The sequence below is a fragment of the Panthera leo genome, chromosome D1 (assembly GCF_018350215.1).
Source record: "Panthera leo isolate Ple1 chromosome D1, P.leo_Ple1_pat1.1, whole genome shotgun sequence".
Lineage (NCBI taxonomy): Eukaryota > Metazoa > Chordata > Mammalia > Carnivora > Felidae > Panthera > Panthera leo.
In genome coordinates, this window is record NC_056688.1 from 99,893,193 (window position 1) to 99,907,837 (window position 14,645).

The following is a 14,645-nucleotide window of genomic DNA, read 5'->3' on the forward strand; positions in this document are numbered from 1 at the left end:
GGATTATCCTTTTTCTTTTATTTTAACCTTTGCATTAGTTTCCAAGGGCTGTGGTCACAAAGCACTAGAACAACAGCAAATCCTTCTCTCACAGTTCTGGAGGCCAGTGGACCTAAATCAAGCTGTTGCTAGGGCTGAGGTGCCTCCGAAGCCTCTAGAAGAAGCTCCCGCCTGGCTTCCCCAGCTTGTAACAACCTAAGTCCTGTGCCTGCCTTCACCTCAGCATGGCCGCCTCCTCTTGAGTGTCTATCTCAGCGCCTCTTCTTCTGTAAAGACGTCAGTCCTGTTGGATTAAGGCTCCCCGTCCCTAATCCACTATGACCTCATCTTATTTTGAGGACAAATACGGCTGCATTCCCCGGTCCTGAGGGTTAGAACTCCAACATACCTTTAACTCAAAACACCTCTGCCTTCACACTTTGTTTTGTCCTACGCGATGCTCAGTATAAATAATATCTGGACACTAACTAAATGGACGACTCATTTGTTTTGTTTTCAGGATCTGAAGCTTGTTGGAATTAGTCTACCTAAATATACAGCGGAACTGGCTGAGAACAGAGGAAAGAATCGCTATAATAACGTTCTGCCGTGTGAGTTGTTTTTTCCACAAGATCTTCCCTTTTGTCTGTCCCTGGCCGTCGCCCCTCTCACAGTGGAGGGAAGTGGGGTCAAGATAGTTACTAACCACCTCCACAATTATTCAGGAGTCACCTGCGGTGTGCTAATTTAGCCTTGTATTTAGGCATATTCCTTTGAATCCAGGCCTCATGAGAACCTTATGCAGTAGGTGGTAGCATATTCATTTTGCAGATGAGGAAACGAGGCACAGAGTAGCTAGGTGATTTGTCCCAAGTCACACAGAGGCCCGTGGCAGGCAGGCCGGGCTCTGGATTAGGTCTGTCATTTCTTTCAGGGTAAGGATTAGAGTCTGTGCTCTTATCCCCTCTATCTCAAAGCCCCTTTATTTCAGCTAACATAGTTCTAGAAAGGAGGTGGGTAAGAGGAGGACAGGCAGGGAGTGATGCTTTCTGCTTGTCCGGATACATCTCTGGTTGGCTGAATGCATCCCACTGCTAATTATGAATTGTATCTGGATTCACATTTTGAGAATTAACAATATCTGCCGAATGCACGGGGCTAACGACAAATTGGGTTTAAAATAAGAATTATTTGTTACATCATCCATTCAGATGAAATGTGAACCTTCCTCCACAGAAAAGTTCTTTGCGGTCTTTCTTTCAGATGAGAGCTAGGGTACAAAGACGTATCAGTCGATTGCAGCTGTGTTCTGATTTAGGCGTAATTTCTAGGTTCTGCTGATACTTTTTACACCAGTACATTTAGAGACATTGTCGTTTTATATGTGAGGCTGTGTTTTTCTTTCCTGGCCTAAAACATTAACTTCTGTTTAGATTCAGGATTTTTTTAGCTTGTGTGCTTTCTCTTCATCTCCTCCCTGTGCCCCCTCCCCGCCATCCCCTTTGTATTGACAGCAGGCATTGAACCTTGTTCCAGGAAAAATGCTTTGAAAATCAGGCTAGTGGGATACGCCTCCATCCTGCCCTTCTAGGGTTAACCCAGGATCACTGGCCTGATCTTACAGTTGCTGCAGAGGTTTTCAGATCCAGAGTTCGGGTACTGTTTTTTTTTTTAATTTTTTTTTAACGTTTATTATTTATTTTTTGAGAAAGAGAGACAGAGTGAGAGTGGGGGAGCGGCAGAGAGAGAGGGGGAGACACAGAATCTGAAGCAGCTCTAGGCTCCGAGCTGTCAGCACAGAGCCCGACGCGGGGCTGGAACTCACGAACCGCGAGGTCATGACTTGAGCTGAAGTCGGACGTGTAATCGACTGAGCTACCCAGGTGCCCCTCGGGTACTGTTTTTATTGGGAAAGTTCTAGACTACGAGTCATGTTGGTAACCGAGCTTGGAACTGTCATATTGTTTTGTCCAAGAGGAGGACGAGATGGTGTATAGTCAAAGACAGGGAAGCACGTGGTGCTGCTGCTGATTATTCCGCCTGACATTTGAAATTCTCAAGTTATTATCTCATTTCTTGAGTTGGACACGTTTGTGTGGTTTTCAGATGATAGTATTTAGAAAACATGAGAATTTTTGTGTTTTAGATCTTTCCGCCTATAATAGTCTTACACATTCAGTTTATTCTGGAATTTGGTACTGTCTTGTCGTAATAACATTTCTATGGAAATAAAGTATGCAGATTTGGGTGTTTACCCTGCCATGGTGGAAAGGGCACTAGAGTTGAATTGACTGCCCTTGACCAGACATCAGTGCTGGGAGAAGTCACTTAATCTTCCTGACCCTCAGTTTCCTCATTTGTAAAATGGGTACACAGGCCGGTAGGGTGGTTTTGAGGAATAAATAAGATTGCTCAGTGCACTCCCTGGCTCACGGCACACACCCAAGGATGTTAATAGTAGTAGGTTTGTGTTGTTTCAGAAGGTGGTCTGGTGTGGTTAGGAGCTTGCACCCCAGTGTCAGGCTGCCTGAGTTTGAACCCTGGTTCTGCCAGTTACTAGCTTTGCCGGGTAATTACCTAACTTCTCTGTGCCGGTCACATAGGCTGACTGTGAAGGTCAAATTAAGGTCATCTCATTTTCTGTAAAATGCCACGTAGCACACCCTCACAATGTGTTGCCATTTTGTACTTTTCTCTCTTATATGTAATTCTCCTCAAACATTTGCTTCTAATGGGGACCTTTTTTCTCTTAATGTCATAGATGATATTTCCCGTGTCAAGCTTTCTGTCCAGGCCCATTCAACTGACGACTACATCAATGCCAACTACATGCCTGTAAGTGGGGGGACGTTCCCATGGCACGGCTTGTAAGGATGAAATCTTCAGGGCTCCTCTTTGTTTCTCTGATGCTGAATTTCTGTCACTTTCCGTGTTTTAGGGCTACCATTCCAAGAAAGAATTTATTGCCACCCAAGGGCCTTTACCCAACACTCTGAAAGATTTTTGGCGTATGGTTTGGGAGAAAAATGTATATGCCATTGTTATGTTGACCAAATGTGTCGAACAGGGAAGGGTAAGTATCTTGGATTTAAATTATTAAATTAAATTAATTAATTCATTTTGGCTGTGGTTAAAGGATATCTTTACAAAATTTTTTTTAATGTTTATTTATTTTTTGAGACAGAGAGAGAGCACGAGCGGGGCAGGGGCAGAGAGAGAGGGAGACACAGAATCTGAAGCAGGGTCCGGGCTCTGAGTTGTCAGCACAGAGCCTAACACGGGGCTCGAACTCACGAACCATGAGATCATGAACCTGAGCTGAAGTTGGATGCTCAACCGACTGAGCCACCCAGGCGCCCCAGTGAAAGTATATCTTAAGAAGCATTTTTGTTTTTTAAAGAAAACACTCCCCCAAACATCACCTCTAGTCTTAGAAACTCGTTTTCTGTATTTTTCTTTTCTAAGAAAAACGCTTAAAAATCAGTTTAAACAAAGAAGAGTTTTAGTGTTACCTTCTTTTGTGGATGAATATCAGTGTTCTCTGTTCATGGGGCTGCTGCAGCTAGAGTTACAAGGAACAGGAGTTGGGGTCGCTCAGCGCAAAGCTCCCAGTCCCGAGCAGAAACGGCTCCGGCTGTCTCAGCTCTGTGTCTCTAAGCATCCAGCTTGTTCATCTGTGAGATGATATATTCGACCAACTCAGTGATCAAACCCAATTTTTAGCCTTGGAACCCTTACTTTACCCCAAATCTCAGACTTCTCCCCAGATAAACCTCAGCAGTCCCCTCTCCCCTGTGATGGCCTGAAACCCCCCGGCTGCTTCCACCAAAGATAAGATTTCTTCTTCTAATAAAATCCCATGTCTCCATAAATGCATCTAAGGAGACCTGAAAGACACAGGCTGACTTCAGAAATTCTGTACCCAAGGAATAGGACCTAACGTTGCTCTGGGAATGTTTTCCTGTGGGTTTGTTACTTGAGGAATAGGAATTCACTCCCTAGGCCAGTGCTTCTCAGACCTGAAAGTCCATCAGAATCCCCTGGAGGGTGGTTCTGCCTCCAGAGCTTCTGGTTCAGGCAGTCTGGGCTGGGATCCCCAGAACTGCATTTTGGAGAGTTCTCGGTGCGGCTGCTTCTGCTGCTCTGGAGTACACACTTGGAGTGGCTCTGCCCTGGGTGGTTGTGGGAACCCATTGAAGCCCCTTTAAAAAAATTTTTTTTCAAGTTTATTTACTTTGAGAGAGAGTGTGTGTGAGCAGGGGAAGGGCAGAGAGAGAGAATCCCAAGCAGGCTCCACGCTGTCAGCGCAGAGCCCAACATGGGGCTCAGTCTCATGAAGTGTGAGATCGTGACCTGAGCCAAAATCAAGAGTTGGATGCTTCACCGACTGAGCCACCCAGGTGCCCCGAAACCTCTTTTAGTGTTCTTTATTTAACTTGAATGTTTATCCTGCCCCAAGTATGTGTAAGGTGCTCTGCTAGGGGCTGGGGCTGGGGGAGGGAAAGATCACAAAACACGGTAAGAACTGGTTCCCATCTTCACGGGGCTTGCGATATAGAAGCTTGGGTTCCACCACCTCCTTGCATCCGGAGAATAGGCTGTTGTGCAAACAAAAGAACTTCGTGAATGCAGATAAACTTTATGGTGTTGTGGAGCTCGGGCCTGGTACATGGAACATTCTGTTAAATATCTGTTAGACGAATGAACATGACATAGTTAAATTAATGGAGAACATGAAGAGAATGAACTTAGGTGAGCCCTTGTGTATCGAAAGTCAGGAGGGAAGTAGATTTACTGACTCTGGATGAAAAGGGAAGGGAGCCAGTGAGCTTTCTGCACTAGATACTCCATTTATGTTATTTCTTTCCTGTAACAACCCTCCTGTATAATTACTGTATCGATGGGGAAACTGAGGCTCAGAGAGTTTAAGAACTTGCCTACAGGGTGGCAACAGAAACCCAGCTGGGAAGAGGCTGAGCTGAGCATCAGGTCTATGTCATTGAGTGTCCAAGATGTGCGTTCTTTCTGGGAGCAGTGATCTAGAAACTGGGATCTTCTTGAAAATACAGGTCCCCAACCAGAGTCTGAAGCTCTGGAGGTGGGGCCTGGGCATCTGTTTTTAAAGCAAAACAGACCTCCCAGGTGAGTTAGATAATAGAAGCCACCTGCAGAAGTTAGATAATTGGAAGCCACCTGCAGTAGAGTATGCCTCTCAGAGGGGGTGGGGAGGGAGAGAGAGAGTGGGAGACTGTGTGTGTGTGTGTGTGTGTGTGTGTGTGAAATCATTTACCAAATCTGGGGATTTGGATATTCGTGGAGAACCGATGTTTCCTGATTTTTATTTCTTTTTTTTTAAAACTTTTTTTTTTAACGTTTATTTATTTTTGAGACAGAGAGAGACAGAGCATGAACGGGGGAGGGTCAGAGAGAGGGAGACACAGAATCCGAAACAGGCTCCAGGCTCTGAGCAGTCAGCACAGAGCCCGACGCGGGGCTCGAACTCACGGACCGCGAGATCATGACCTGAGCCGAAGTCGGCCGCTTAACCGACTGAACCACCCAGGCGCCCCTCCTGGTTTTTATTTCTGTTCACATCTGCCCACCAACTTATGAAAATCAAAGGCCCAGAGTGATTTGATTTGATTCTCTTTATTGGTGTCTGTATTTGTATTATAATTAGTGTGGATCTAAAAGTATTGGGCGAAGTCCTCGTTTCTTCTAGCTGCAAGGGGTTATGGGTCAGTCTGAATTTAGTTCAGTGAATAGTTATGGACTGGCTGCTCTGGGGGCCAAGTGGAACTGGCTGACACTATGTCCCCAGAGAAGGGACAATGTCTGTTCTGCTCTAAGTCCATTTTCATGCAGAAATTGGGGCTCAGTGTTGGCTGGATCTTCTGATTTCTCAAGAGAAGCCAAAAGTCTGCATTTTTATGAGAAACCTCCCAATTTTAAAAGAGTTGGCAATAATTGTAAATGAAAAAACAGTTTTGGGAGTCAAACAGAACTCCCAGCCTCTGATGCCAGTTTTCAATATCTGGTCTCCCTTTTGAGGCTTTAGTGATGACAGACAATGTGACCCAATTTTTTTTTTTTTAATGCAATTTTATTCTAGACCAAATGTGAGGAATACTGGCCCTCCAAGCAAGCTCAGGACTATGGGGACATAACTGTGGCAATGACCTCAGAAATTGTTCTTCCACAGTGGACCATCAGAGACTTCACAGTGAAAAATGTAAGTAAGAGGCCAAGATGGATAGGTCTCAGAAAAGATGACTATATATTAGTTTTGGGGTGATACTTTTTAGGTTGATGTTAAGCAATATGTTTTTTTTATGCATCAGAAAAATACTTTTGCTCTCTTTTTACGGAATAAAACTATCTACATACACTGTAAGGCAACTCTTTAGCTTTACTGTATTAAGAGAAATTTCATAAGTTATTTTTTTCTTCTCACTGAAGTATAGATGACATATAATATTATATTAGTTTCAGGGGTACAGCACAGGGACCCAACAATTATACATGTTACACAGCACTCACTGTAATAAGTGTAGTCACCATCTGTCACCATATAGCATTTATATTCCCTACACTGTACTTTTCATCCCTGTGGCTTATTTATTTTATAACTGGAAGTTTGTACCTTTTAGTCCCCTTCACCTATTGCACCCATCCCCTGACCTACTTTCCGTATGGCAACCACCAGTTTGTTCTATTTGTCAGTCTGTTTCTTTTTCTCCTCCCTTCCTTCCTTCCTTCCTTCCTTCCTTCCTTCCTTCCTTCCCTCCCTTCCCTTCCCCCTTCCTCCTTCCTTCCTTCCTTCCTCCCTTTATTCCTCCCTCCCTTCCTTCCTTCCTTCCTCCCTCCCTCCCTCCCTTCCTTCCTTCCTTCCTTCCCTCCCTTCCCTTCCCCCTTCCTCCTTCCTTCCTTCCTTCCTTCCTTCCTTCCTCCCTTTATTCCTCCCTCCCTTCCTTCCTTCCTTCCTTCCTTTCCTCCCTTCCCTTCCCCCTTCCTCCTTCCTTCCTTCCTTCCTTCCTTCCTTCCTTCCTTCCTCTCCTTCCTTCCTTCCTTCCTCCCTCCCTCCCTCCCTCCCTCCCTCCTTCCCTTCCCCCTTCCCTTTTCCCTTCCCCCTTCCCTTTTCCCTTCCCCCTTCCCTTTTCCCTTCCCCCTTCCTCCTTCCTTCCTTCCTTCCTTCCTTCCTTCCTCCCTCCCTCCCTCCCTCCCTTCCCCCTTCCCTTTTCCCTTCCCCCTTCCTCCTTCCTTCCTTCCTTCCTTCCTTCCTTCCTTCCTTCCTTCCTTCCTTCCTTCTTTTCTTTCCTCCCTTCCCTTCCCCCTTCCTCCTTCCTTCCTTCCTCCCTTCCTTTCCTCCCTTCCCTTCCCCCTTCCTCCTTCCTTCCTTCCTTCCTTCCTTCCTTCCTTCCTTCCTCCCTCTCCTTCCTTCCTTCCTTCCTTCCTTCCTTCCTTCCTTCCTCCCTTCCTTCCTTCCCCCTTCCCTTTTCCCTTCCCCCTTCCTCCTTCCTTCCTTCCTTCCTTCCTTCCTTCCTTCCTTCCTTCCTCCCCCCTCCCTCCCTTCCTCCCTCCCTCCTTTCCTTCCTTCCTTCCTTCCTTCCTCCCTCCCTCCCTCCCTCCTTTCCTCCTTTCCTTCCTTCCCCCTTCCCTTTTCCCTTCCCCTTCCTTCCTTCCCCCCCCAACCCCCCCCCCCCCCCCCGCCTCATAAATAATTCCGAAACGAAATGGATCATAAGAGAATGGATCAGCAGCAGTAACTGTTCCTTCTATCTTCAGGTGACTTGCTCATAGAGTTTTTGCTACAAATCAAGGCCCTTTTGGATTATTTACTTGCAGATGTGTTACCAGCAATGGCGGTGTGCCTTGGGAGCAGTTTATGAGAGCAGTTACATTAATTGGATTTCAGGGCATATGCACATGGCCTTAACCCCCAAAGGTTATTTGAAAAATCCAATTACATTGTGTAGGCAGATTATGTGTCCTTTTTTTCTTTCTTTTAAAGTTTATATACTTATATTGAGAGAGAGAGTGAGCATCAGTGGGGGAGGGGCAGAGAGAGAGAGGGAGAGAGAGAATCCCCAGCAGGCTCCATCTACGCTGTCAGCACAGAGCCCGATGCGTGGCTCGAATTCATGAACCGTGAGATCATGACCTGAGGGGAAATCAAGAATCAGACGCTTAACCCACTGAGTCACCCAGGTGCCCCTGTCTTTTTTCTTAAGGGTGGTTAGGGACAATGAAGCAACATTGATATCTTTTGGTGGGCGTGTAAATTGGTATAACCCTTCTGCAGTTTATATCGGAAGCATAAAAATGACCACTCTCCTTTGATCTGGTGGTTCCAAGTTTGAGACTCTGTCTTAAAGAAATAATCTGAAATATAGGACAAGGCTTATTATTCACAAAGAGGAGTCTCAACACTATTTATAATGGAGGAAAATTTAGAACCCGTGCAAATTTCTAGCTTTTGGAGGATGGATAACTAAACTATAGGTTATCTCGCAGTGTATCATTATTTAGCTATTAAAAATGATGGCTGTGTAGACTGTATAATTACCATGAGGAGATGTGAGAAACAATTAAGTGAAACATACCAGCAGACAAAATTTTATGCATATTGTGAATAGTGCACAAAAGAAAAGCCTGGGAGTAGATTCAGTGTTGTTGACTTTTATGGGGGTGCTGGTAGGTTAGGTTGTAGTTTACAAGAATTATCCTTGAAGATTCCATAAGTCACGGATACAGAAGTATTAATTCTTTACTGATTGCCTGTGCCTCAGATGTCCTGGTTTCAGTTAACATTTCAATTACTCCTCTGGAAGTGCTGTCCAAGCTTTTATCACATGCTGATAATAGTGGTTGAGAAGCCCTTAAAATATACTTATTTCTATAGATTTCGTCCATTTAAAACAGATTGGATTATCCTCTGTTGCTTTCAGTGCTAGGGGTTCGCCCTTGTGGAGGGGAATCACGGGTGGAATTGTCCACATTATTTAAAGAAAATTACCGTGACTGTTACCATTTTTATTAACTAAACTCCAGACTTCATTTGGGTTTCACATTTTTCTGCTAAAGCCCTTTCCTGTTCCTGTTTCCGCTAAAGCCCGATCCTGTGGATTGAATCCAAGATACCACATAGCATTTAGTAAAATAGTAATTTTTGATTACACAAAATGCATGAATCCATTCCTTTTTTTTTTTTAAATGTTTATTTTTGAGAGAGAGAGAGAGAGAGAGAGAGAGAGAGAGAGAGAGAGGCAGAGTGCAAGCAAGGGAGGAGCAGAGAGAGGGAGACACAGAATCCAAAGCAGACTCCAGGCTCCGAGCTGTCAGCATAAGAGCCTGACGTGGGGCCCAAACCCACGAACTGTGGGATCATTACCTGAGCCGAAGTTGGACGCTTAGCCAACTGAGCCACCCAGGCGCCCCAGATCTATTTTCTTTTTTAAAAGCGGGAAGGCAACAGATAGAACTAAAAGTTTCCTTTGACTGCCACCCCTAACCTGAGCCCCCTTGCCCCTCTACAGAGATAAATACTGAAAGGTCCGAACTCCCCCTACCCCTTCCTCTCCTTATCTCACATAACTGCTTTCCTTCTTTGGATCAGTACTTTCGGTTAAATTTGTGAATGTCACCTTTGTGTGTATGAGACTTCCCAGTACCCTGTCCCTCACTTTGCCCCTTTCTCTACTCTTTTCCATGTTTTGAACAATGTGAATGCACTGCTTTTATAACATATATACAAAAAAAAAAGCTTCAAAAGGTAGCTGTCATAAAGGAGATGGAAATGCCTGCAGTCCAGATGTAGGTACGTGGGTGAGGTCAGTGCCGGGGATGGACGTAGTGAGAACACTTGAATCCAGGGCAGGAATGGCCCAGCCTGGGTGGAGTTCTGATGACAAAAGGTACATGCTTCAATCTGCGGTAGGAAACTAGTCTGTGTCTAACTAACTGTTAAAACGAGATCCACTTTCTGTTGTCTGATGTTGAAATAGATGCTTTTTTCTTTTTCTTTCTTTTTTTTTTTTCTTTGAGCGGGGGTGGTCTTTTCTCAAACTCTTGCAATTCCAAATACTTCCTTGGTGCTCGCCAGTTGCCTGTCGCTTCGTGAGACTCTCCGGAAGGCTCATGGATTGTGAGGCAGCTCTCGCCCCAAAGGTTCTGATTATCAGAGTTGCATCAGTATAGTTCATTTTTGGTGTTTTGGTTGATGACCTTCCCATGTGGGCTCAGGGACGGGCTTCATGAAGCTCTAAGAAGGTGTAGATATAGGACTGTGAGACTGTGAGTGCATTACTGGCAGGCACCTGTAGTGGGAAAGGAAGATCTGAACTCAGGATCAGAGGATGACGCACTTGTACCGCATCTAGGCTGAGTGGGGGGAGCTGATTCACTTTTCAGAATCTTTAAAGGGGATGATAAACCCTCCCTCTTGGGTACATTGTGGGTATTTGGTGAGCAAGCACTGTCTCAGTTTCTGTACCAAGGTAACACTGCAGTTGTTAGTTGTAACCACTCCTCTGTAGCTACCTGTCAGCTGTCCCATGCGGCTCAGCCTTCGGGTGCTGCTCCATTTCACGTGCCCTTTTCTCTTTCCTGGGTTCTTAGCTCCAGACAAGTGAGAGTCACCCTCTGCGACAGTTTCATTTCACCTCCTGGCCGGACCACGGCGTTCCCGACACCACCGACCTGCTCATCAATTTTCGGTACCTTGTCCGTGACTACATGAAGCAGAGTCCTCCTGAGTCTCCCATTCTGGTGCATTGCAGGTATGCAGATGGCGCTCCATGTAGGACCGATTTCAAACGCCATTATAGATGCGGACACTTTAGAAAAAAAAGCAAGGCGTGAGAGGGAATGCGACAGGCATTTGGAAATTTAAGAAAGGTTTGGATAAGGGACCGTGGACTTATTCCCTAAGCCCTGAGGCTTTGAGAACAGGGGTTGGCAAACTATAACCATGGGCCAGATCTGGTAGGTTGCCTGTGTTTTTTTAAGACTATAATATATTCTAATTTATATCTTACTTATAACATTTTATTAAGTTTATTTATTTTGAGAGAGAGAGAGAGAGAGAGAGAGAGAGAGAGAGAACAAGTTGGGGAGGGGCAGAGAGAGGGAGAGACAGAATTCCAGGCAGGTTCTGCACTGTCAGCTTAGAGCCTGACACGGGGCTCGAACTCACATACCGTGAGATCATGACCTGAGTCGAGATCAAGAGTCAGATGCTGAACCAACGGAGCCACCCAAGTGCCCCTATGACATTTTCTTATAAAATATTTCAACCTAGGGGCGTCTGGGTGGCTCAGTCGGTTGAGCATCTGACTTCAGCTCAGATCATGATCTCACGGTTAGTGGGTTCAAGCCCCTCATCGGGCTCTGTGCTGACAGCTCAGAGCCTGGAGCCTGTTTCAGATTCTGTGTCTCCCTCTCTCTCTGCCCCTCCCCCTCTTGCGCTCTGTCTCCCTCTGTCTCAAAAATAAATAAACATTAAAAAAAAATAAAAAAAAAGATATTTCAACCTTACAAAAATATAGAGTAATAATCTAATAAACTATGGCATGAGGCCATGTTTCTTTTTGTTAATAATATGTTCCAGATATAAAGTTGCTACTTATCAGTGTCCTTACACAGTTAAACGTGGTTCTAAAGTTGATCTGAATCATTCCCTTGTATGCTTTTATATTTTATTACATATGTATGTATATCTGTGGTTTTATATAGCTTTAAGATTTTGCCAGATTTTATGATGTAGACCTCATTCTGCAACCTGCTTTCTTCATTCAGCATTTTGGTTTGTTATTTAGTGAAGTTGAAATGCATAGTTTTAGTTCATTTTATTGATTTATTTAAAACATTGTTTTTTTGGCATACAGAACTGTACATAAATTAATGTATACAACTTCATGAGTTTGGAGGCAAGTATACACCTGTGAAACTATTACCACAATCCCTTTATGAATAAAGTTTTATTGGAACAGAGCCATGCCTGTTTGTTTACATATTGCCTCTAGTTCCTTTCATGCTAAAATGGCAGAAAGAGATCATTTAGTGTGCAAAGCCAAAGATATTTACTATCTGGTCCTTTACAGAAAAAGTTTGTCCCCACTTCCTGCTCTAGCCCAATAAGACAACTAGCTAGCTTTTAGGCTAAAGGAATTAATTTAGGAAAGATGAAGAGGGGCTTTGTTGCCCTATGGGAAACAAATTGATGAAACTTGCCATCCTGGGTTATGGTTAATAACTTGAATGGGACTGAGATTCAAGCCGCTCTAGCAAGAGGTTTTATTTGTGATATTTGACTCAAAATGAACTTTAGGGTTTGGGTCCCAGTCCCAAGCTAGTGTAATCCAATTTGCTGAGGTTTTAGTTGAGCAAATGTTTCATGATCCTGGGCATTGATAGTGGAGGGGAGCAAGATACATGCACAAATGCACATTTGAGCATTTTACGTTAGAGGTAACCCATGGTGATGTGTTCATGTCTTTTTTTCTTCAGTGCTGGGGTTGGAAGGACAGGCACGTTCATTGCCATCGATCGTCTTATCTACCAGATAGAGAATGAGAACACTGTGGATGTGTATGGGATTGTGTATGACCTTCGAATGCACAGGCCTTTAATGGTGCAAACAGAGGTGAGGCCGAGCTCTGTGTCTGGCAGTCCGCTTTTTCAATCCTGTTTTCAAAAGGTTGCATCATGTCACATACTTGTGTTGAAACACTTCACCCTTCTAGGTCTTTCTGGTTCTGGGCTGTGAGGTAACACTGGATTTCTTTTAGATCCGTAACTGCGATTGAATTATCCGATATGGTGATACGGTGGTAGTGATACCAGCAATGGAACAGTTGGAACACCAAGATAATACCTGGATTCCTTACCTTGCGGCCACTAACTCATCAAATAATCTTAGCAGTTCTCTGAACTTTGGCTTCCGGGTTGTAAACTCTTAAAACTGGTATCTTCATGCTTTGTTTCTGAGAAGGTCTGACCATCCTTAAAACAAGCTGATGAAACGGACTTCTCAAATGTTAGCAATGTGAATGAAATAGGCGTAATGTTCATATAGCAGTGTATCCTCACCTAGCCCTGTGAATGTAAAAGAACATCAATTATCATAGTCCCCAGGGGATGGCTGGCCAGCTGAGAAACTTCATGCTTAGTATCTACAATGTCAGTTGGGTAAGACCCATTGGATTCGGCTTTCCCTGAAATGTTCCTGACAAACACTGTTTTCAAGTCATGTTCTCAGCAAATATATTGGGAAATCGCCTTCTTCAATGCTGTAGGAAGGAATGTGTCTTGACTGGGATGAGAGCAGAATATTAATTTTGTATCAGGCTGTCGCCCTGTACCAATTTAGAACTCCATGAATATGTGCTGTGTTTTTGAGTCTAGCAGGGAATGTTCTGGAGGCCTGGGTACATCATGTGCTTTTGGGCGAGCAGCATGGTTGTAGAAGAAAGAGTAGAATTCACCTCCTGTGTTGGTCAGAAGAGATTTTTTTTTTCCTGCTATAATTATGTAGAGTAGAACTCAGTCTTTTATCTCCTTTGAAGAAACACAGAAATCTTATACCTGCCCACAAATTCTTTTCTTGGTCCTTTTTTTTTTTTTGTAGTTTGAAGATAATGTAAACTTGTTCATATTAAGACATCTAACAAAATAGGATTATATAGAATGTATTTTTCTCTTTTACTTTTTCTTCCCTAGAGGTAGCCAATGCTTACAGTTTGTGTATATCACTATAGGTTTCTTTATGTACATCTGTAGAAAAACACATGTACACACGCACACACACAGTACTTTTTTTTTTTGTTATGGCTGGTGCTCTTTCAAAAAACTGAGTACAGATGACACACACACAATGTTACATTCGTTTCAGGTGTACAACAGAGTGATTCAACAAGTCTATATGTTATGTTCTGCTCATCATAAGTGTAACTACCATCTGTCACCACACAAGGTTATTACAGTACCATTGACTGTATTCCATATGCTGTGCCTTTCATCCCCGTGACTTAATTCATTCCATAACCGGAAGCCTGTTCCTCCTACTCACCTTTTCCCATTTTGCCCATCTCCCCCCTCCCCTCCCTTCTGGTAACCACCAATTCTCTGTATTTATGGGTCTGTTTCTGCTTTTTTGTGTGTTTGTTTTGAGTTTTAGAGTCTATGCATAAGTGAAAGCGTATGGTATTTGTCTTTCTCCGTCTGACTTATTTCACTTAGCATAATACCCTTTAGATCCATCCATGTTGTCACAAATGGCAAGATCTCATTCTTTATTATGGCTGAGTAATACTCCATTGCATATTTATACCACGTCTTTATTTATCATCTATTGATGGATGCTTGGGTTGCTTTCCTATCTTGGCTACTGTAAAAAATACTGCAACAAACATAGGGGTTCACATATCTTTTTCAATTAGTGTTTTGTTTTCTTTGGGTAAATACCCAGTAGTGGACTTACTGGATCACAATTGTATTTCTGTTTTTAATTTTTTGAGGAACTTTCATATTGTTTTCCATAGTGGCTGTACCAATTTACATTCCCACCAGTAGTGCACAAGGGTCCCCTTTTCTCCACATCCTCTCCAATCCTTGCTGTTTTTTGTCTTTTTGATACTAGCCCTTCTGACAGGTGTGAGGTAATATCT

At 43.8% G+C, this 14,645-nt stretch overlaps 1 protein-coding gene across 1 annotated transcript in view; it reads left to right on the plus strand.

The window, feature by feature from the left end:
* PTPRJ (protein tyrosine phosphatase receptor type J) overlaps nt 1-14,645 on the plus strand; it is a 168,934-nt gene that overhangs the window by 151,971 nt on the left and 2,318 nt on the right. The window contains exons 18-23 of the mRNA XM_042904241.1: nt 500-590; nt 2,741-2,814; nt 2,918-3,052; nt 6,092-6,211; nt 10,597-10,757; nt 12,487-12,622. Coding sequence (XP_042760175.1) covers nt 500-590; nt 2,741-2,814; nt 2,918-3,052; nt 6,092-6,211; nt 10,597-10,757; nt 12,487-12,622 — 717 coding nt within the window. The remainder of the gene's footprint in view (nt 1-499; nt 591-2,740; nt 2,815-2,917; nt 3,053-6,091; nt 6,212-10,596; nt 10,758-12,486; nt 12,623-14,645) is intronic.